Source organism: Phodopus roborovskii, unplaced genomic scaffold (genome assembly GCF_943737965.1).
Source record: "Phodopus roborovskii unplaced genomic scaffold, PHOROB, whole genome shotgun sequence".
In the NCBI taxonomy this organism is placed as follows: domain Eukaryota; kingdom Metazoa; phylum Chordata; class Mammalia; order Rodentia; family Cricetidae; genus Phodopus; species Phodopus roborovskii.
Window position 1 is genome coordinate 5,823,700 of NW_026125052.1, and position 23,582 is coordinate 5,847,281.

The following is a 23,582-nucleotide window of genomic DNA, read 5'->3' on the forward strand; positions in this document are numbered from 1 at the left end:
CAAGGTTGTCCTAAAAATAAACAAGCCAGCTGGTTAGTATTCAAATCTCAAACCCTGGAGTGTTCCCTTGCAGATAGGGACTGTGTCTTCAGCCTTCAGGCTTTTTTCTTTTTTCTTTTTCTTTTTAACCCTTACAAAGACCAGACATAGAACAAGTAAGGAACTTTATAAATAATTACTGACAAAATTCATTTGGTAAGATTAATTATTAAGTGGCCTAATCATTCAGATTTTTCTAACAAATTACTTATAAATCATATTTTTAAACCTACTTTGGTAAGATTTATAAATCATAAAAAAAACCCCTACTTTGGTAAGATTTTTAGTCTACATCTATGTAGCACTATAGTTTTACATAGACACTCTATTATATGAGCAGGGTTATACCAGTAAACTCCATACCAAAAAACCAGGAGGGCACAGAGTGGGATGGCTGGTTTTAGTAAGTGACAGTCTCTACAGTGTGGTCCATTCCAAGCTACCTTGAATATGACAATGAGCCTCCAAGGTTTCTGAATATTTGCCAGTTGGTTTTTCACAGCCAATGAGCTGGTTTCATCACACCACAGCTATTCAGACTTTTCTCATACAGATGTTGGGTTCCAGGGCTACCATTCATTAACTGCTAGACTGTTTACTTTTCCTGGTCCTGAGCTTCACCATCTTAATTAAAGGTCCTTCTAGGCATCACTTTGGCTAATCCTGCCTTCATAGAGTGTCCAGGGGATTACATCAAGCAACACATGAAAATGTATTTCACAAACTCTCACGCCTGCTTTCCAGAATATAGGGTTTTACAAATCTGCCATAATTGGAATCTCCTCTTGGTTTCCAACTGTATTTTCTAGAGCCAGCCCAGTTCCAGATTCTCTGGGACGACGTTCCTCACTCTGTGATGGTTTGAATACGGATTGTCCCCCAAAAGCTCACTGAGAGGTGACTGGATCATGAGGCTTGGACCTAATCAGTGGATTCGATTCGTCCATTGACAGATTCATAATTTAATAGCATTATTGGAGGTAATAGGAAGTAGGAAATGAGACCTGGTGGGGGACGTAGGTCACTGAAAGTACCTTTGAGGGGTACATTGCATCCCTGGCCCCTCATGGTTTTGTGCCTTTTGGTCACCATGACATAGGCAACTCCTCTGCACATGCAAACACTGTCACTGTACTCTGTCAGGCCAAGCAGTGAGGCTAACCAAACTGGGCAGAGACCTCTGAAACTGTGAGACAACACAGTGATCTTTCCCTCTTTAGATTGTTCCTTTCAGTTACGTCAGTGCAGTGAAAAGCCATCCAGTAGAATCTCAGGTGGAAGTCGCCATCCTCGCTTTTCTTTCCTTCTGTGTTGTGTTCAAGGTTCTTCGTGTGTGTCTGACTGTCCTGCATGCAACTGTAGCGAGGCCTGGCTCCTTCTTTCTATGTCTCTAGGTCCTTGTCACAGGGAGAACTCAGTAAGAGTTGAATGACCACACATATTTCTTAATACATAGCACATAATTCACAATAGGATAATACTGAAATGGCCATTTTAATAAACTTATGAATAAAGCCAACTTATGATGGCTTACTGTCAGGTTTGGGTATGTCTTTCTTTTCTTCCTTCCTCTTTTCTTTTCTCTCTATGTCGCTCTCTGTCTGCCTGTCTATCTATTTGTCTGTCTACCTGCCTGCCTGTCTGTCTCTTTTGAGAGAAGTCTCACACCATTGCTGGCCTAGCACTTGCTATGTAGACCAGGCTACTAAGATGGCTTTGAACTCACAGACCTACCTCTGCCTACTGAGTGCTGTGATTAAAGGTGTGTGCTACCATACCCAGCTGGATAGGCTTTCTCACAGGTTGAATAAGAAAGCACACAAAAAAAAACCTTCCTGGTATTCTCCCTTGATATAAAAATGATTTGGGGAAGGGGGCTCCTTTGGACCTAAAGGAGAAATAGATCACTACAATCCATGTCATGCTATGTTAGGCCACCTGGGCCCCTGATGTTCCTACGTGGTGAAGTGGTAGGTGACTCATGGGATGCTTTGCAAGAGTACATCTAGGTGACAGCCAGAAGACCTCTAGGCTAGCAGTGAGCTGGAGCCAGGAGGGACCATTGCTAGTGACCTTATTTAGTTTCAGAATGGCATGAGAAGTTCAGGAAGTGCAGAAGGGACTGGAAAAAGTGAAGTCTGGGAGTTCTTTGTTGTCTAAAAAGCAAGCAAGAAAGAACAGCATCACCCATTGTTGTCCGGCTCTTATTGGCGCTCATTTCTAAAGTGTGGGGGAGGGACATCTAATGGGAAACAGTCTGCACTGTCTTTCGAGGATAAGTATTTCCGATACCTCTCAGTGTGGAGGAGGAAGCTAAGAAGGAATATTCCTAAGAGGCCTCATCCTTGTCCCCCAAAAATGAACAGCACAGGGGCATTTACAGACCTTCTCATTTCTTTTCATTCAAATGCTGATACGTTTTTGCTTAGATAATTTTAATTAACCAATGAATTAAATTTTGTACATTTTGCTTTCTTATCAAATAATATATAAAGCTACTTGCTACTTCCTTTTTTCTTCTTACTTTGTTTGATTTTTTTTTTTTTTTTTTTTTTTTTTTTTTGACAGTGTTCTCTGTGTAACAGCACTAGGGAACTGGCTTTGTAGACCGGGCCACCTCTCCAGTCTGAGACAAAGAGTGTTTTAAAATAAAGATAGGAGATTCAGGGCATGTGTGGAGGAGCAAGCCTTTGGTTGGAAGGATGAGGTTATACAAGGCGATGGAAGAGGGGAGAAGAAAGACAATGAAGTAATGGTGTGGCAACCATTGTTCTGAATGAAGACTAAAGGTACTGGGGGGAGGGGGGGAGACACTGACCTAACCCTGAGTACAGAGAAAGGCTTCTTGAGGAAGTATACACATTCAGCTGAGACCTAAGGGGTATGTAGGATATGATTAGCAAGTCAAAGAGGTGAAACAAGGGAGGATCCTAAGCAGAAAGTGCCTTATAAGTTAGCAGAAGAGACCAAGAAAGACAGCCCAGAAAGTGTGAGAAAATCAGGAGAGGATGGTGTTAAGGAAGCCAAAGACTGCAGGTTTCAAAAGGCAGAGCAGAACCGGGTATGTCGAGTACTGCTGCTAGGTATCAGTTGAGATGACTCACATGTGTCCACTGGGTTTAATGATGCTGAAGACAGTGGCAGGGATGCAGAGATGTTCCGCGAAGGCCTGCTACATAATTTGGGGATTCTCTTAAAGGCTACAAAAGTAGGTGTAAAAGTGGGTGTTTATTTAGAAGGAGAAAAGAAATTCTCACTTTCCCTTCCTACCTCTGCCAATACGGGAGTTTTGGTCACTGAAAATTTTGGTCTTCCTGAAAATTCTTCAGGTAGTTTCTCAGAAACGCCAATTGATTGTAGTCCCACCTTGTCTCCTCCCCTAAAACACCCTGGAACTCCCACACTTGCAGCCTCATCTTGCAAGTGAGGAACCCGACACCCCAAGCTTTATAGAGTTGTCTGCTCTGATGACTGGTGGCCCGATAGTGCGAGTTTAGATTCTGCCCTGATGAGGTGGTGCTGATGGGGGAATGAGGAAATTGGTGGGTAAGGAGGATGTGAGTGATTCTTTCAAGAAAGCTAGTGTGAGGAATGAAAAATGATTATTTGGTAGCTGAAAGGGCATGTGAGGGCACTTTAAACGTGGGTTAATGTGAGGGTTTGTACACATAAATGCAATACCCATGGAAACCATAGGTGATGGATCCATCTGCAGTTGGAGTTACAGGTGGTTGTGAGCCTCCTGGCATGGATTTGGGGAACAAACTCAGGTCCTCTGCAAAAGCAGTAAGTGTTCTTAATCATTGTGACACCTCTCCAGTTTGAGATGAGTATTTTAAACGAGGAGAGAAGAGATGAGAGTCAGGAGCAAGCCTTTAGTTGGGAGGGTGAGGCTGTATAAAACTGTTGGAATAGGGGAGAAAAAAATAAAGAAAGGTGAGTGTCTGGGCAGGTTTTAGAAATTTGGTGGTGGAAAGCCATTCCCATCTCTTAGACAATGTGATACCGTCACCATTGTCAGGATGGAGAGTGGGGAATGGGAAGGATGTGGGAGAAATGCAGAAGGGTTTTAAAGAGTGACTTGATAGCGTGAGGAAGCAGTCACTACAGAAATGCAGTGGGGTCACTAGACGGCATCCTAGTTGAGAATTGTGGCTCTGTGTGCAGTAGGAAAACTGTCAGTCCTTTTCGCGCATATGGTTTGTTTCCTTCCAGAAATCAGGGTGAAACTACTTTAGTGTAGACATGTTGGACTGATCTTATTTATTTATTTTCAAGAGAAAAATCTAGAATATTTTCAGGGAGTGGTTATGACGTATCAGGATCTCATCTTGGTAAGGAGGGAAATAGTCTCAAAAGATGGTGTGGGGTCAGAAGTTTGGAGTGGGAAGTGAGGAAATCCAGGAGTGTCGTGGTGAGGATTGGGCAGGGTCACACTGGCCATGGGGGTATCCTTCAGTATCTGACGGTATAGCTAGCAACAGCCTGTCCTCAGGTTGCTGGTACCTCACAGAAGTGCCAAGGAAGACTCCAGTAACCCACAACCAAGAGTTTTGCTTGAAATTCTAAGTGTGTGTGTGTGTGGGGGGGGTGCCAGTCTGTGGTTAGGCATATCCCAGCTAGTGGTGGGCTAGTGGAGGGGTTAAGCCTCTTGGAAACTTCTTTGAGTTGTAGGAGGAGATTCTCAATTAAGAGTGAGTTGCAATGGACACTACTAAAATCTGAAGCCATGGAGGACACAAGACAGTTAATGGTCTATGCAGTGTAGTGTAACACAGAGGGGCAAATGTAACCTTTTCTAGAAGCATGGCAATTGTTATGTGGTTACAGGGTTGAGTAGTGATTACAGAGATTCAAAAAGAGAAACTCTTGTAGTTGTAAGTGGGGGCGGAGCTAGAGTTCTTTTTATGAACTTTTTAAAATGATGGTTTGTGTGGGCCTGCTGGCTAAATACAGCTTACTTTCCCACTATGCAAATTTCTAGAGATTATAAGAGACAGCTTTTGTAAGCAGATACACATCACTCAAGGTTCTTCTCAGGCCCCAGATTTATATACATGCGTAGGCTTTTCAGAAGAATCCCACCAGAAAGTTGCTCTAACTCCCTGCTGCTCTCTGCTCCCTTCATCCAGTCAAGCTCCCGTTGTCCTACAGTTGATGAGCATGAGCCCTTGAAGAACCATGCTGACTAATTAGTATCAAATGGAAAGTGCTGATCTCCTCTTTCTTTGCTTAGGATTCCGTACCAAAGGCTGACATGAGTAGGCACATGTCAAATTGTCCAAGAAGCTTTCCTGTGGCCAGATATCAGAAAGAGGAGGGAGCCCACCCTTCTCCTTTGCAGGTGGGATTGGTGACTGAGCTCTTCAAGTTTGAAGACACTTTACTTGAGGGGCTGAGCTCAAGCCTAGTCCCTCACCTGTAGCTGGGCGGTTGCAGCAAGCATCTTCTGCCGAGTTTGCAGCACTGTGGATGAGGACATGGAGATGGGCACACTTTGTCTTAGCCACCTTATGTCTTCCCACATACAGGACAGCTGCAAGAGAAGTCACGAGGCCATATCATCGTCCAAGCCAGTGAATGATTTAGGTTGTGGCATCAAAGCAAAGCAGGAGAAGGAAACCTGACTCCACCCCCCGATATTTGTTCTCCAGTCCATTTTCAGATACACACGAACCCACTTTTTGATCTCTGTCCAATTGGAAAAAGATCTGAATGCTAATGAAACAGTCAGATCTACATGTTAGTCCTTGCCAAATGATCCCATAACTCTGAATAGTAGAGACACAATCTGACAGGATGCACGCTTCTTTGCTTTGAAAGTGTAGTGGAGATACTACTTCAGCCTTAAAAAAAAATATGACAGAGGGCATACCAGGGCCATAAGGGATCTTTGAGATAATTTACTTCCACCCCAAAACTTTGATCCTGAGAGACCCCTCAACTAAAGTTTCAGAGATTTATGTGCAGTAACCCTAGTGCAAAATAGGGGAAAATCAAATGAGAACTCGGTGTACCTTCATGAACCACAGAAAATCTTGTGTAATAGAACTGGTGTGAGAGTCATCTATTTCAACAATGGGTATTTGATCTTCATTGGTGACTAACATATTGTCCTTATAATAAAATATAACAGCTATGTAGAGTCCTCTATAAAGAAAAGGAGAAAGAAAAAAACAAATCTTCAACTCTTTGCTTTACCAAACAAGTCATAAAATTTTATGTATGAATATATACATATATAAATAATTACACATACATATATGTGTGTATAATTAAATATATTCACATGCATATATAATTAGTTAGTTTTAGACATTTTGCAAGCTGAATTGAAAATACACCTAGGAACATATTTTTTGCCATGTGTCACAAATTTACTGGCTAAAACTTAGAGATTGGTATCTTGCCCAAATTCTCAGGAGAATTCATTCTTTTAATACAAATACACAATTCTGCTTGGTTTCCACTTAGAACCCTAGTTAGTTCATCCCTGAGATGTTAAAGACTTCCTAGGAGAAGTGTTAACATCCTAGAAGGACCCACCGTTTTAAGGTTTTCACAAATTTGTTTGAGGAATGGAATAGGTGCTTCAGGCTCCTTGACACTGACTGCTTGCGGCCCGTGGTTTGCAATTTGGAACTTTCTGGAATGTAGAAAGAAGAGTCAGTGCAAATTCCATCTGACAGATCAACATTTCTGCTTTTCCTTCCTCCCTCCTGGCCTTCCCTTCCCCCTGCCTGTCACTTACCAATTTCGTACAGGGGTCCAGCTTATTGTTTCTTCAGTAAACTTGTATTTATTAAGATAGCAGTTGCTACAGTCTGAATTGCAAATGGCCCTGATAGGCTTCTGTTTTGAATGTTTGGTCTCCAGTTAGTGGAGTTGTTTGTGGGTATTAGTGGTTTGGAGGCTTTGTGAGGTGGGGGTAGGTTACTGGGGCCAGGCCCTTGGGGTGTATTGCCCATGTTTCTGTGCCCCCAAAGAGTGAATGACAGCCGGTGCTGTGCACACCTGCCTCCATGATACATGAGCACTTCACTATGCCCTCCCCACCAATGGCGTGAAACCATAGATAAGACAAAGCCTTCCTCCTTTAAATAGTTTCTTCCTGGTGTTTTGTCAAAGCCGTGTAAGAATGACTAATGCCCTAGTCTTTGGCTGGGTCAACGAACAGCTCTTCACTAATGTTGGAGGATGAGCAATATTTATAACTGAGGGAAACCACTTCAGGTCTTTGTTTATCCTCTCAGGGTAAGTGCTTCCTTATCAAGTAAGACGCAAAGAAAAGGAACCAGTTCCATTTCCTCTTCCCCTTTTACCACCTGGCTTTTTAATATTCACCTCTCCTCAGTGCATTCAGAAGTTCCCCCTTGTTAGTTTATATGTCTGATTAAATCTTTTCCTTTCAGGGTTAATATGAGCATGTTACAGAAGATCTGGAGAGTAGAAAAAAAGGAACGCATTTACCCAGCTCACCCCACCATTTCATATAACTACAATTAGTATCCCAGGGCAGTCATGTCTAGTATGTGCGTGTGCTTGTATCTGCAAGTAGTAGAGGGCCCAGCCTCAACGGATGTCTATGTTGCAGCTCCTGCTCAGGGAACATGGCAGAAGAGGGAACAGAAAGATTGTAAGAGGCACAATACCAGAAGTCTGCTGTCCTAGAAATGGACACAGAAACAAAACAGGAAGGACGACAACATCAGTGAACATGTTAACATGGAAAGGGGAAAATTTCTCGAGGTCCCACCACGCCGAGAGAAAGGCCAGAGGAAACTACTGACTGCTGGGAGAAGTATAATTAGCATCTCCCAATGATGAGCCCCCTTACTGATTGTCCAAATCAAAGTGGTCAGCCTTAAAATTATACATACACCCAAAGCAAAACGGATTCAGCAGGTTGTATTTAGAAATATTTATGTATACACACACACACACACACACACACACACACACACGTATATGTAACTAGTAGTCAAAGATGTTATCAATTTCAGGAGGGGAACATGGGAGGAATTCAAGGAAGGATAGCAGAGAGGAGCTAGAGGGAGCAAAGGAAAGAGGAAAATATTGTAACTCTATTTCATGTAAAAACATTAAAAAAATTAAAGACAGGAAAAAAACGAAAACATATAGGTAGGAATAGGTCTGCTATTACCTTTATTGTTTAGATGAAGGGACTGGCACTTAGAAATGGATGGGTTGTTCAAAATAGCAAGGCCAGTACCCAAAGAGACTGAAAAAAATCATTTTGGGAAAGCAGCTGTGTGTGAACCTCTGTAGGTACGAACGTGAGCATGTTTCCTCACTCATTTATAACCTGGAGCTTTCCCTGATAGGTATGGTGGAATCCCCAGGTGTCTGCAAACAAATGCCCCATGGAGCTGGGCAAGATGGTCACTGCTGCTATTTCTTCTGTTGTCTGCAGTGAAGGGAAGCTGGGGTTGTTGGTGTCATCGCTGAGCTTTGGTAGGCCTGTTCCCAGGGATGGGAACAGAAAGCCCCAGCACTGCTGTTAGACAGAGAAGCCTGGGGGGGGGGTGGCCCATGGTTGAGGCCCACCAGTGTGGCTCCACCCCTGATCCTATGGGGGTCATTGGCTGACATGTGAACTTCAGCTTCAGACAACAGGGTTGCTGTTCAAAGCTGGGAGTCAGCATAGACATTGCTTGTCACTCTGTGTAAACCTTATTAAAACAGAACAGGCAGTGAAAGAAATGGGTATCACAAGGGCAAATCAACAGGGCAGAAGACACTGATAAGTGCGGTTTGGTAGCAGAAAGCATGTAGACAGACTTAACAGACTTGAGAAAGATCAGGACTAAATGTCCCCTGTGGGTCACTGAGAAGTAACCCGGTTCATTGACAGGCTCCATGGTTGTTTGTAGGGGGAGGGGACGCATAAAACTGGGAGTTTCTGAAATCTGTTTAAAAGTCAGATTGAAATCTGTTTAAAAGTCAGATTTCTAGATCTCCTACTCTCCTGCATAGCTAGACAAAGACCCCTTTCCTACCCTGGATGAAAGTTAACAGCTTATTCTCTAGAAAGTAAAACAAATAAACAAAGGAAGTAAGAGAGAAAGGAAGAAAGAAAGAAAGAAAGAAAGAAAGAAAGAAAGAAAGAAAGGAAGGAAAAGAAAGAAGGAAACCAACCACAAAACCAAGCCCCTGGAGGAGGAGACAGGGAGACTTCAGTATAGGAAATGGGATGGTTGTCGTGATGGGACTAGGTACTAAAACTGGTAGACTACATGAAAGTTTTCAAGTCTGGTGTTTACCCATTATGTTCTCAGAACACACATACTGAAGGTTACACTTTCGAGGCAGGAGCTTGGAAGAAATTTCTCTGGAGGATTTCAGCAGAGACTGCAGCCACGGCTTATGGCATTGGTGACTTCAGTGAAGCCTGTGAGTAAAGTTCCTTGTCCATGTGCTCAGAGCTCCCCAGGGGCTACTGATCTCTCTCCTTTTAAATCTGAGCAAACATTGAAGGATCTTTAGGCAGTTAAAGGTCATCCCACCAGGAAGCACAAAGGCCAACACCAGGTAAAAGAGCGGGTGGGTGGGGGGTTGTTGAGCAGAATGGAAGAAAACAGAGCTTGTCATTAACATTCTTAGAGACAAGATGCTGAACTAGTATAACGGAAGGGATTACTTGTCTTTTAATAGTACAACAAAAGAACACTGGGAATTAAAAATGTCAGAAACGTCAAAATCCAATAGAAGGCTTAGAAAATGAAATATATATATATATATATATATATATATATATATATATATGAGAAATTGGAGCAAAAAGATGTCAGGATGGAAACTAGAGGTGAACATTAAATTGGGCTAGACTTGGTGGTACACAGCTGATCTCCCAGAACTGAAGGTAGAGGCAGGAGGATCACTGTGAGTTTAAGGCTAGCTTGATCTGCATAGTGACTTCCAAGTCAACTAGGCTTTTATACCGAGACCTTACCTAAAAACAAACAAACAAATAAACAAAAACCAAGGGTGGAGAAAGAAGTCAAAAAGGCTAGTTGAGGAGACTCCAACCTCTAACTAGCAAGACTTCTAGTAGGAGAGAAGAGAGCCAAAGCCAAAGGGGGTCGTGGTGGAAGAAAGAAATAAGGTGAGAAAAATCAAGTCCCACAATTAAGGACATACAATTCCACGTAGAAAGGACTTGGAAGGCTCTGGTCCTGGTTGGATAGAGTTTGGGGAGGAATAGAGATGATTGCTTCTGTACTGGAGGCTGCTGTGTGTTGGTGAGGATCCCAGCTCAGCACAGTGGAGTGGCACTTTAGGATGTGCCAGTAAGTTACTGTGGATGGAGACCAGCACCATTCCCCATTCACCAGAACACCGAAGGAAAAGAAGCCAGAGTGTGTGAGGGGCTTCCACTGCGCTGGGCAGATTGAGCCCATCACCTTGTAACAACACTGCAAGTTACACACCCTGATTTTTTGATGAAGAAGTGGCGATCTGGGCTAGGTTAAACACTCTCTCCAAATCTCTAAATGGTAGAACTAGGTCTCAAGTAATTATGTTCCCCCCTCCAATTGCAAAGTTTATAAAGGTTTATGTCCCCAGTAAACACAGTATCTTGATGTAGTGACTATTCCAAACAACAGCTTCATAGTCCTCTGTAAGCAATCTTTACACAGCCTTGATATCCTGTGAAACTTAGAGTTATGTTCAAGTGTCTTAGAAGAGTTGCTATTTTTCTGTGAGCTAATTTATGTCTTATCTTGATGGGTCATAGGTCAGTGTTTCCCAAAGTTTACATCACAGGATCCCAATTCTATGGCAACAGTTTCATATGGCTGAAGAGGCTGGAAAATGCTTGATTAACCATGTTTGCTAGGTCCTTCACTACAGTGTTGAATATTCTGGTGTCTATTTTACACTTCCATGAGAGGGATGAAGAATTCGGTGTCCCCTAACCTTGTCTAACCTGAGCTCTTGTGTTGAGCCTCTCATGGGATTGCCATGTCTCTTATACTGCATTATTGTAGTGCCTGGAATATACTTTAACAAATTTGAAAATGTTCCTTTTGGGGGAAGACCTACTTATTCCTGAGTTGCATTCATTCTTAATATGGTTTGGGAAGGGGCTCATGCATGCATGTCATGAGTCCAGTTGAAACTATAGAAATAATTGAGCTATCTAGGAAATCATTTCTTGGTTACTGGATAGTAATCATATAGTGATGAGAAGAACATCTGAATCCTCAGTAAAGTACAAATAAATAAATAATAAACAAAACATAACAAAAACCCACAAAAAAGAAACCAAAAAGCCAAAAAACCAAAAACCAACCGAACAAACAAAACCCCCCAAAACCAAACCAAACAAACAAAACAAAACAAAAACCAACCCTCCTGGCCATGGGCAACTTCAGCTTCTGTCCTCAGAATACCAAGCAGAAAGGTGCAAAGAACACCTGTCCAATTGCTGGACCACCTTGGCTTTCACACAGGAGCCAGTGGGCATCAGGGTGATGGAGAGACAGAAAAGGAGGAAACACCACCCTTGAGATGAACCCCAGGAACCCAGAACTGAATGGACTTCAGTCAGTATAGAATGATGCAGGCCTCTTTTTTCGGGGTGGTAGTGATGGTGGTGGTGGTGGTGTCAAGTCTTCCTAGAGATTCAGGAATGAAAATCCTACTTAGATTTCCTTCTCCAGCTGCCCTTGTACATATTTACATCTCCTAATGAGCCACTCATTAGAAAAACATCATTTTCTTGCAAACACTTGTCCTCATCTCCCGCTAGAGCCAACGTTTCTGAAGGGCCCTGTTGTCAGAGCTATACAGTAATTGGGAAACTTTTTGCTAATGCTAAGTATGATTTATGCCTCGTCTAAACAGAAAGAACAGCATCTTAGTTTGAGCCATGGGTTTTTTTACCCAGCTGGCTCAGCAGTGCCCCGAATCTAGTGAGCACAGAGTAGTTGGAGATCTGATGGGAGCATGGAAAATGAAAACTTTATGGAGGCTTTAATTCTCCAAATAAAACTAAGTGCCTCTTCCACGAATCATTACACAGATCAGAAACCTGACCCTGGCCCATCTGAGCAGCCCAAGCAACAGAGAGGCTTTTAAAGCATCTCAGAGTCTCTGGGTAGAGTGGGGCTAAAATCAAGAGGAGGTGAGCTCTACTCCTGGCCAAACAGTGGGATGGATGAAGACTAAAGTTCAAGGTGGGATTAAAGTTCAGGGAGACAAAAAAAAAAAAAAAAAAAAAAAAAAAAAACCAAAACAACAACAACAACAATAACAAAATGAGGCACAGCAGTTAGACAGGACATGGTGCCACAAATCCCAGGCCATAGCTTGGCATTATGACCTTGAGCAAATCAACTTAGCCTCCCTTTCGATGTGGCCACAGTGAGGATGAAGTTGGAATGGCAGATGTGAAAACGCATTGCAAGCTATTTTATCAATAGAAGTGAAGGCTTGCTGTGGTTGCCATTGTCTTGTCGGAGCTGCCTCCATGTTGTTCGGGGGTGAAATGTCAAGGAAGCTTGTCTCAGAGGGCCACAGACAGGCTTGTGAAGGGCCAGCTCAGAGGACAGTAGCTGAGGCTGTTTTCCCTTGTGCTGATTTTCAAACTTTTTTTGTGTGGAGAGAAGGGGAGGGGAAGGGGAGGGAAGGAGAGGGAAGGCTCCGTGGAAGGGTTAAAGCAAGATAGTGCTGTAAAGTGATTCCAGATGTACAAATATTAATATCTCTTTTTCCCTGATGAATGAGAAGGTATGACCCAGCTAGGAAACTGCTAAAATTACCGGCGCCACCGAGACCTCAGTCGATGGCCCAGCACAGATTTTATCCTTACCACGGCAGCTGTAATGCTGATGAAGGGCTCGGACCTGCTGCAGCAGGCTCTCCAGAACTTCGCTCTGTCCCTTGTGTCTGGGCTCTCTGTCGTCATAGTCTTTCCAGTCTATTGAACAAAAGAAACAAACAGAGGGAACTTTTAAAGCAGAGGCGGCCTCTGCCCAGCCTTGCCTGAGGTGCTGGGGTTTTGTGTTCACTACCCACAGGCTCTGTGGATAAGCACACAGGACACACAGAACTGGCAGGCCATGCCGACGGTTTGGGAGCTGCCATTGTTCAGAGCCCTATGCAAAAACAGTAATTGTGGTTGGCTTCTTGTGTTGGGCAGTTTTTGGGCAAGAGAAAATGGTACTTGAGAGGCAAAGAAGGAAAAAAAAAATAGGAAATTTGGAAGTCCACTGTCTTCTCTCCTAGTCCTCCGTGTCCTGACCAGTGACCCTGTTGCCTCTTCACTCAGCACCCCAAGTTTTAGCTGGATTTTCACAGTAGGAAAGCCGGGGGGGGGGGAAATGTGCAGACTAGATGAAACCCACAGCCCCAATGCTTTTATTGTAGGTTTCACACTTTTGGCCAAATTGACATTTCTTTCCAAGGAAAGAGCCCATGTCAGATGCCAAGAAATGGAAATCTACATTTTGCTCTAATGAATGTCTGCTTTGGTTAGCTGGCACAGCGGCCCCTGCACATACTCTGAGCCACCAACCACCCTGTCTGCTCAGTCTCTAAATATACAGTATTAGCTTACATGGCAAATTTAAATTGCAGTCCCCACTGAGATTTTTTTCTCCCCCTTCTATTTTCATTCCATTGGCTATAATGATATCAAGAGTAATAACTCATATGGGACTAATGTCAAGATTGCAATCCTGCTGTCTCCAGCTCTAGATTTTCCCCCAGCAGGCCAGTCGCTTCATTGTCCATCCCGGCTCCCAGTCTCTCTCCTTCCTCTAGATTTTCTTTGTGGGCATTTCAAAACCAACTTCAAGTACATCTCTGTGAAGGCTGGTCACTCCACCTCAGAAAAGCCGGTCAGCCTCAGATCCCCTCCCTGACAGAGTTGTTTTAAAGTACAGAGTCGTCTTCATCCAGACACTTAAGTACTTCATGGCAGAGAGCTCCCAGCATCTCACAGTGGTCCACCCGAATTCCAGGGCTATATATATTTCAGGAGGGACATCCCAGGGAGTCAGCTAAGCCCAGACAGGGTACAAGTTAGATCAGGTGGGGTAATGTAAAGTAGGTCATGGGGTCCAGTAAACTCCAGTGTGAGCGCTGGCTCCTCCTGTTTCCAGTTCACTACGGGAAAGCCCTTTGTATCAACAGGACCTTCACTCCCTAGTTCGAAAAATGAGGACAGTGTCTGTCTTGAGAGGTTTATAGGGATGCAATGAGAAGTATATTAGGGATCTGGCCCAATGCCTGTTCCATGACAGGCATTCTGGAAATACGACTTGAAGGCCACTCAGTATGGAAACACTATTTTTTTTTTTTATTCCATCTGATGATTATCTAGGAAGGAGGAGGCCTCATAGATTTTCAAGCTCCTCTTCCTTCCCATTCCCTTCTATGTGTAGTTCATTTTACCCTGAAATGAAGCTGAGACATCCCTTCCACTCTAGACCTGCCTCACTCAGCTCAGAGGCCCAGCCAACACTGTGACATGACATCCTAGTGGCCTTGTATGGAGTGTGCACACTCATTTCATTATATCGCACATATTTATTTTTTCTTTTGGCCAAGAGAGTTAGATCTTAGTTGGAGTTTGTCTGTTTGGGGCTTAGTTGTGGTCAACTCTGGAGACAGAAGATAGGTTGGCACAGGTGCCCTCTGTTCCTTGTGGGCAAGAGCCACGACTGAATTTCTCTCTGCCTCATCTGTCTCCTCTGCAACGTCAGCTTTGAATCTCTTTGGGAGGGTGAGGTTGAAGAGAAAGAGTATGAGCCAGCTAGCATCCTGGGCACACAGGAAATGCTCAGCATGTCGTTGGGAAGCCATTGGGAATAAAAGCATGATGGTGTTCAGGAAGGCTGGGGCATTTGAAATTTAGGAAAATAACTGTCAGTGGCCCTTAGACTATTTATAGCACTCCTCACATCTGGACACAGAATGAATATTACATGGGTCATTGTTCCTTTAGTTGGAGCCTCTCAAGTGCCTGAGGTACAATGAGGATGAGCAGGCATCTATGCTTCAGTAATACTCTTGGGTGGCTGAGTTAGTACATGGACCTGAACATGCTAATGCGTTCTAATGAGTCCTAATGCTGCCATCAGTATGGGCAGGGGGTGATGGGATAGGTCTCAGCTTTTCAGCTTAGCCTTATTACACTGGAGTTGAGCTGGATCTGATGACTTTATGATACATACAAAAGTTGCTAATGCTCAATTGCAGCCCGAGTGAGCTCTGAACAATGCCAACATTTTGGAAAGAATGAGTGTCTCATAGATGTTTGGAAAGTTCTGATGACTACATAAAATAGGAGACTGCAGGGATGAGGGAGAAAATTGAAAATATATTAAGAAATCAGGAACCTGACAGGAGTAAACTTCGCATGGTAGGAAAAGAGCGGATTGTGCCACATAATACAGCTCACTGTTCTGGTAACGAGACACTTCAATTGCAACACAATGCAGGGCTTACATTCACTGGCCATATCAGGGCTTTCCTGATCGTAACTCAGACAAGCCTGTCTGGGCGCTTTTCTCTTATTATGTACCATACCATATAACATAAGTCTATAAAAACACATTAAGGCCTTTTGTAAAAATATAAAAAAAAGTTTTATAGCTCACTGGAACATATTACCAAATTTCCAATTACTCTGTCATGTTAGAGTACATTGTCCTCTAGTAAACATCTGAATACTGATACATGTTACATCACAATGTCATACTCTGTTTATAAATAGAATGAGAGTGTTTTTATATTGTTCCTTCCAAGTGATATGGCATGTCTGCAGCAACTCCAACCATATGCTAGGCTCTAGACTCTCTGCCAGCCACTCTTGCTAATCAAACACACTGTTTTAGAAAAGCATTGCTGTTCACTGTGCTAATTACTAATGAGGAAAAGATTCCTCTAAGCCCCGAACAACCATTCTTGTCCTTCTGGGGTGGGGTCTATGGGTAAACTTGTTAGAGAAGAGCGTGTGATAGAATGTGCAGCTCTAGAGCGCCCAAACATCTGGGCTTTAGAGGTCCATGCATCATATGCAGACCATAATCTGTGTGGGGTATGACGTAGACATTGATTTCCCTCTTGCCCTTCCAGGTTAACCCAGAATAGTCTTTTTTTTTTTTTTTTTTCTTCTTCTTTTTTTTTGGTGCTTCCCAATGCTCCATCTCTAAAAATATACACCTCCTACTGTGGTAATAGGATTAATCTCTTAGTGTTTTCAATCTTGCAATTCCCAGTGTTAGTTGCTGACAAATCTTCAGCAATGGAAATATCCAAGAAAATTGAGAGGGAGTTGGGGCCTTGGAGAACACTGTCATTGGTGGTCTGAGGCAATATGAGACCACACATAACTACCCAAATCTACTAGAGGTGGTAGGCATGATGGACTGGCCTTCAGCCTACTTCTCTGTCTGATAATAGTGTTCTAGTTACTACAGAAGACATGGAAGGGTCTTGAGCAATTCAGGTTTGAATCATGGTTCAGCTGTGTACCTGTGATGTGGCCTCCAAAAAGCCTCCTTCTAAATTCTAGTTCAAAGGTTGGACTCCGTAAATATGCCTCTGTGTTAATAGCTCCTCCATCAGTCAGAGAGACCAAGACTCCTATGTAAAGTTGTAGGTTGATGGCTGGAATGGAATGAGTCTTATAAAGGTTATGTCTGATTGTGATAATGCTACAGATGATAATATCAGTGATGTGTATGCACAAAGAGGTAGGAAGATGAAGGGCTACTGTGAGGGTAAAGAGAGACACTGCACATAAAGCTCCAGTTTATCACCTGGCTCACAGTTAGTCTTGAGTAAGAGTTTGTTATAACATTTGAAAAATATAAACACATAAAGCAGAAAACACATAAACTCATAACCTAGGTATCCACTGTTAAATGTGTGTGTACCTATGTGTGTGTGCATGTGAAGACCAGAGATAAAACTTGGGTGTCTTCCTTAGTTGTTATCCATCTTGGTTTTAGAGATAGGGTGTCTCACTGAGTCTGGAGTTTGCTAGATAGCCTGAGGAACCTTCTGTTTCTGCTTCAACCCCAGCAAAGGGATTAAAAGTGTATGCCACCATACCTGGCTTTTTTTTGTATGGGTTTTGGGGATCTGTCTGACTTAGGTCCTCTTACTTGTATGGTAAGCACTTTACCAAGTCAACCACCTCTCCAGCACACTGTTAAATTTTGAGAGTGATCTAGATACATCCTAGTTAATTACTAGGTAAACTAATGGTTAAATGAATGGAGTCCCTATATTTATTGTTATTATTCTTTAAAAAAAACCCCTATACTATAAGATTTTTTTAGACATTCCTACACAATGGGTTTTAAACACATATTTTTAGCAATTTAGTGTTTGGTTCTTTAACATAGATGTTGAATATATCATACTTCACCATCACACAAATAGTGGGTATTTATTTTCTTTGCCTCACATAATATTTACCTATTAATATACTGTTGCAGGGCAAATTTGATGGGGGAATGTTCTTCTATATGTATGTTTGTCTTATTGGTTGATGAATAAAACACTGATTGGCCAGGCAGGAAGTGATGTAGGATGGCAGATACTGCCACTAGCTAACCATAGAGGTCTGGAGGTCTGTACAGACAGGCCAGAAGTGATGTAGCTGGGCAGAATCAGAATATAAGCAGGGGCAAACAGGAAATCTCTCTTTTCTCTGGAGAGATGTATCAGGTAGGAGATGCAGGTACAGCATTCCCGGTAAGCCAAGACCACAGGGAAATACTTAGATTAATAGAAATGGGTTAATATTTACGACAGAGCTGGCCAATAAGAAATGCTAGTAACTGGCCAACATTTTCATAATTAATACAGAATCTCTGTGTATTATTTGGGGCTGACGTGGCTTTGGGAGCACAAATTTTGTGCATAATTATCTGCATCTGTGTCCTTAAAGTAGCTCCCAAGATGTAAATTGAGGCAAAGGAAAAGGCTGTCCATAAGGTGTTTGAATAGGATTCAAGTTGCATTCCGTTAATGATTAGTCAGCTCTCGCTCTCAGAAAGAGCACATGTACTCTTAATTATTACATAAATGACTTTTTAAAAAGGTGAAAATAGAGTTCAGAGCACTGGGCTCATTGTAAAGAACAGCCTACTTTCTAGTATGTCTGGAGTTGTTTGTTCTGGTTAATTAAATGTTCTGGTTACCAGGGAGTTATACCAAACATACCAGGCAAACATTATTAATCTTCAAATGATTGGAAGAAGTCTTTGCTGGGTTTCTCAGTCACCAATACAAGGTTAGATGTAGTATTTGTTGGGTGGCGACTGTCAATAAAAAAGCTTTTCTCTTGGCAGAATGTCAGATAAGTCAAGGTGTTTGATTTCATTCTCATGGGAGATCAGTGTGATGTGTCCACTGTAGGTAAGGAAAGGAAGACAAGGGCTAGGATGGACTATATACTCTGGGCTGGCCACTCTCAGGGTGTGCTCTCCATCCCTGAAAAGCTCCATGACATGTCCATGACATGATGTGATTTAGACACGTTCTGTAGATGTTGAATTGAGGCTGAGAGTTTCATTAACCTTTGAAGGCTACAACTAATGAAAGATTCCAATGTGTTTCAAATGTCTTCTCCTCTCCCCTAAGCTGACTTCCTGTGGGCATTTCTTCAGAGGGATCATTCCTCTATGGCCAGTTGCTGAAGGGTGAAGGGGAGCGGAGCTGGCAGGGACACCTTAGGGATGGGGCAGTTGAGCATGTTGCCATCTGGAAGTGGCTGCCACCTACTAGAGGGAGAGGCACATGCTGGCGTTGTGGTCTGAGCTGGTCCCCATCCTTTCATGTTATAAGCTGAGACTTGAACGAAATACTGCTGACCCTGCAAAGAATTGAAATAGGAAATTGCATCAGGCATTATAATTCATTACATTCACACTTGAAGGATTCTCCCCCTTTCTTGATTTCAGAAATGGAATATCATAGTTTTTTCCCTTACTCTCTATGCCCATAAATTATATATGCCACATCTATATCTATCTGTCTATCTATCTATCTATCTATCTATCTATCTATCTATCTATCTATCTATCCATCCATCTATCTCTACCTATCTTATATAAACTTATACATACAAAATTGATTTTATACACACAAATATATGTATATATTTGTCTAAAATACATACACAAACATATGTATGTATAAAATCAATTTTGTAATATATATGTATATTTGTATGTTTAAGATAATTTTCTCATATAATTTATTCTAATCACAGTTATCTCTCCCCTAGCTCTTCCCAGATCCCTCCTCACTTTGCTATTCACCCAACTTACTCCTTTTTTCTTTCTTTAGAAATCCAACAGGCAAATAAGCCAAAATAAAATAAATAAAAATAGAAAATAAAACAAAATAAAAACAAAAGCCCGAGCAATCCATACACACACCATAAAACCACACAGTCTTACAACCCACAAGGTTCCACAAGGTTTACCAACAACAGCAACCTTCCAGCCTCACTATGTTCTACTTATTTTTCCCTCCTCAAAGGTAACAGCCACCTATCTCAATAGCCTCTTAAGGCTCTTTAGAAAATTAACAGGCTATAATAAATGTCTTTGCAGACTAGTACATGAAGGCAGACCTGTTTTCGTGCCTACATAGTACTTCATTACAAGAAGATGCCTTCATTTGTTCAACTAGTCCCTCACTGGTGGATTCTGGGAGGCTTTCTATTTTGCGCCACAGTAAATAATGCTTCTATGAATATCCTATACTCAGCTGTTCAAGCATAAAAAGAAAAAAAATCAACTTTCTGATGTGACTCAATTTTAAAGCCACTATTAAAAGAATGGCCTATATTCTTAACATCTTTTTATGGTATTAAGAGTTAAGGAGTTAAGTTTTGCTTACTGATAATCCTTTAAAATGTTTTATATGGTTTTAATGTTTGCTTTGAGGTTTCTTTTCTTCTTTTTTTTCTGTGAAACCAAAGGGGTGTTAGAAAAGCCAATATTGGGTGAATGATTGCCTGCTATAAATGGAAAATGGCATTTGCATTTAAAAAAATCTTTGTGGAGACTTTGCTAGGATTTTGATGATATTGCCTTGCCATATGATGAGGTTAACACCTTTTTCTCTAACATTGAAAATTGGGTTTTATGCACCTCCGGGTTATATGGATGGCCTAGTTCTATAAATTCACTTTCAGGCATTTATATGCTCAGGCTAATGTCTGCATCACTCTTATTGGATGGTGAAGTGGAAAAACCTCATCCCTAGAGAAGCTAGTTTAGATGTCAGAGAGCCTCTCTGTGGAGACTTTTCCATTTTTATCATGGTATTATTCTTTCTTTTAAGCAATGGAAATTCCCTGGGGTTCCTCCTGGCCTCCATCCACCATGGAGCCTTGGTGTTGGAGCCAGCCTTCTGCTGATAGCATCTCCGGGGCCACCCACTCTGGGGCTTTGTTTGCTCTGGTAATCCACAGTTCTGGTCTCTGGTGTAGACATGCGATTAGGACTAAAAGTCAGGATTCTTCGTGGTGACCAAACCACCAAGAATTCTCTTAGAATAAACTGGATGCTGTCAGTTGATGGCAGCTTTTTAATACTGGGTTTCAGGATTATATGCTACAGATAACTGTTTTAATTGGCTAACCTCTAAGAAAACAACAGAAATATCTCTCTGCTCCTCCCATATGAATTTTTTAAGATGCTAATTATTTGAAATGTACTTTAAAAGTTTAAGGTTACTCTTAAAAGATTGATTTAAAATTATATATATATATATATATATATATATATATATATATATATATAATCTGAGGAAATTCAGTTTCCTCAGTCTGAGTAGATTTGCTATGTGTTCTTATTTTTTTTTTTTTTCCATTTTGGATGCTCATTTGTAGTTCAACATAAACAATTAATATTTGGGTTTAGATTGGTTAAACAAACATGACTAGTTTCAGATTTTCATTCACATTTAAAGTTAGTTTACATTACATAGAGATTGTACCTTTGCCATATATAGTTTCTTTTCTGTAGTAGCAGCTCTAGGCAGCGTTTTTTCCCCCTTTTTAATCAGGGGAAAAGGATTTCTCTCAGGAAATTGTGTGACTCCAATTGATGACTGATCTCAATGAGGCGGTGGGGGTGAGGGCTAGATGAGGCTGTTATTTTTACCATCAGACAGGGAGTCAAAATTGGATCTCTCAGAGCCTTTGATCCCCTGCAGATTAGACTGTGGTCCAGAAGGCAGCGGCTTTCAAGGCTCACATGAGGCCAGTCCTCCTTCTGATCTCTTAGAACATGGCAGCTTACAAAGTGGTTCATGCTGTCTGCTTAGCCCTTTGTGAGCCTCAGATTATGGATACCAGACATATCACACTTAACGAATGGCAGTTGTTGCCAGAGGACTGGGTGTGGGCTGTCACTTCCAGAGTAGGCCTTTGCTATCAGCACCCCTGTGCAAAAGGCAGGGGAGGCCAAATCTATCTGGAGGATGCTTACCGTGGTGAGGCCTGTGATTGTGCACCGCAGGGTCTGTAGGTTGTCCATGATGATCTCCCCAGCCAAAGGGGAAAAGTCTTTTGACATGCTCCATTCCACTGCAGGGGGTGGGGAGAATAAGATAAGACTCAGTTATATGACAAGCAGTGCTGCAGGAAATGCCTCTAACAGAAGCTCCCACGCCCACCCTTGGCCCTGCATCCTCAGGTGCTCACAGCCCTCCTTGGATATTAAACCACTTTCCAAATCATGTTTTTTTTTTAAGGCAAGCTCTCCACTGAGAGAAAAAAATAAAATCAATCTCAGTTATACACCTTAGAAGTTTTAAAATCTTGATAGATACAATTTATATGGGAGTATGCATGCATTTTGTGATGTTCTTAATATGACATATAATGCATATTAGATGAGCACACATTGGTTAATGAGAGGATATGTTATGAGAAATTCATTATTACCTTGTGAGAACACTATAGACTGTACTTACACAAAGTCAATGTGATGCAGTAGACCACATTTAGCTTATCTTTTATTGAAATGTCTATGGGGTGAACAGCCCTAATTTTTGTTCACGAGACCATTGCTATATAAAGACACCATGCATCTGTGTACACACAATCACATACTCAGGCACATCATAAATAATAGATCATTGATTATGGCAGTCCAAAATATGAGTTGCTGATTGTCAAGAGCAAAGAGTCCATTGGGACACTTACCTCCCAGCCTGACTTAGCCTCATTCTAACAAAAAAGACTTTTCAAAGTCTTGGTTATAGTCTCATCTCAAATGAAGACGCTTCTGCTCATTTCCTATTTGTTATCCAGTGTCCTCTCCTGAAAACACCCTCTTCCTCTAGTGTCTCCTACACCAACCTCTTCTGCTCTCCTCCCTCTTCTCTTAGCCTTTCTCAGGAGTTTCTGCTGGATGTTGAGTCTGTGACTGACCTGTCCAGTGGTTTTCTCCTCTGACATTCTCAAAGTAGGTGTTCATCCACACTCAGATCATCCAAATCCCAACCTCCCATTGTACTATGTGACTGCATCCATTCACAGCATCTTCCACTGTTCCCAAACTCCCATTGTAATATGTGACTGTATCCTTTCATAGCATCTTCCACTGGTTCCATAGGTTATGGTCAGGAGATGAATTGGGTATCAGGTGGGAGCATCTTATGTAACTGTTTATGTACAGGAGGGACTAAAAGCAAGCTGCACCACAGCAGGAGCCACATGGAAAATCTCTTGACAACAAGCCAGAGATGTAAAGATTTATTATATATCCTCTATAACACCTTAATCTTTGGCAGTTAAGTCAAAGTGTCTCTCAGTTTGCTACCCTGTGGGTCATCCATCTCTAGTTTTGGAGCTGCTGTCTCTGTGCTCCACTTTTTTGTCTCCTGCAAGCCCAGCTTGCTTTCTTTACTCTCTAGTCATCATTGTCCTAAATTTATCCTAGAGTTCCCTTAACTGGCAGCAGCCCCTATGTGGATGTGGGATGTGCCACAACCTCTGGTTTCCCCTGGATTTTTTTGTAGCCTTCTGTTAGCTGGGTTACAGCTCTCCTAGGTTTCTCCCACCCTTTGACTGCCTCTGTCTGTGTTCTTCCTTGCTCTTCCTTTCCAGTTGATGCTGTGTTCCTGGGGTTGGGGGATCATTGGCATCTTTTCTTTCACTCTGTGTGCTTGCCCCTGGTGCTGGCCTTATCTTTAGTGGCTCTATGGGTCTTAAAAGTGTGACTCTAGGTCTGGCTTCTCTCTTGCGCTAAAGCTTCCTCCTGTAAATCTCTCCATGAGTACCTCTGCTTTGTCTGAATTCTCCCTAAGCATGTCTCTTTGCCAAAAGTGTTTTCTCTGTGTTAACAAATAGCATTTCCATCTATTCAACTATCAAACCAAAGTCTCAGGGCATACTTGCCTCATCTTTCTCCTACTTCCTTACACCAGATTGATTACTAAACACAGAATTTCCACTTCCTCAACGTCTTCGACCAGCTTCCCATTTCTCCTTCCATTATAATAATCTTGGAACCAGCCTTGGCAACCACAAG

At 42.1% G+C, this 23,582-nt stretch overlaps 1 protein-coding gene across 6 annotated transcripts in view; it reads right to left on the reverse strand.

The window, feature by feature from the left end:
* The window catches only part of Ankfn1 (ankyrin repeat and fibronectin type III domain containing 1), a 369,637-nt gene that overhangs the window by 44,692 nt on the left and 301,363 nt on the right, over window positions 1-23,582 (reverse strand). For all 6 annotated transcript variants that reach the window (XM_051192277.1, XM_051192194.1, XM_051192357.1 and 3 more), the window contains 6 exons: window positions 21,534-21,631; window positions 18,811-18,901; window positions 12,878-12,985; window positions 6,586-6,685; window positions 6,057-6,189; window positions 5,459-5,575 (listed from right to left, as the gene is read on the reverse strand). In XM_051192277.1, coding sequence (XP_051048234.1) covers window positions 5,459-5,575; window positions 6,057-6,189; window positions 6,586-6,685; window positions 12,878-12,985; window positions 18,811-18,901; window positions 21,534-21,631 — 647 coding nt within the window. The remainder of the gene's footprint in view (window positions 1-5,458; window positions 5,576-6,056; window positions 6,190-6,585; window positions 6,686-12,877; window positions 12,986-18,810; window positions 18,902-21,533; window positions 21,632-23,582) is intronic.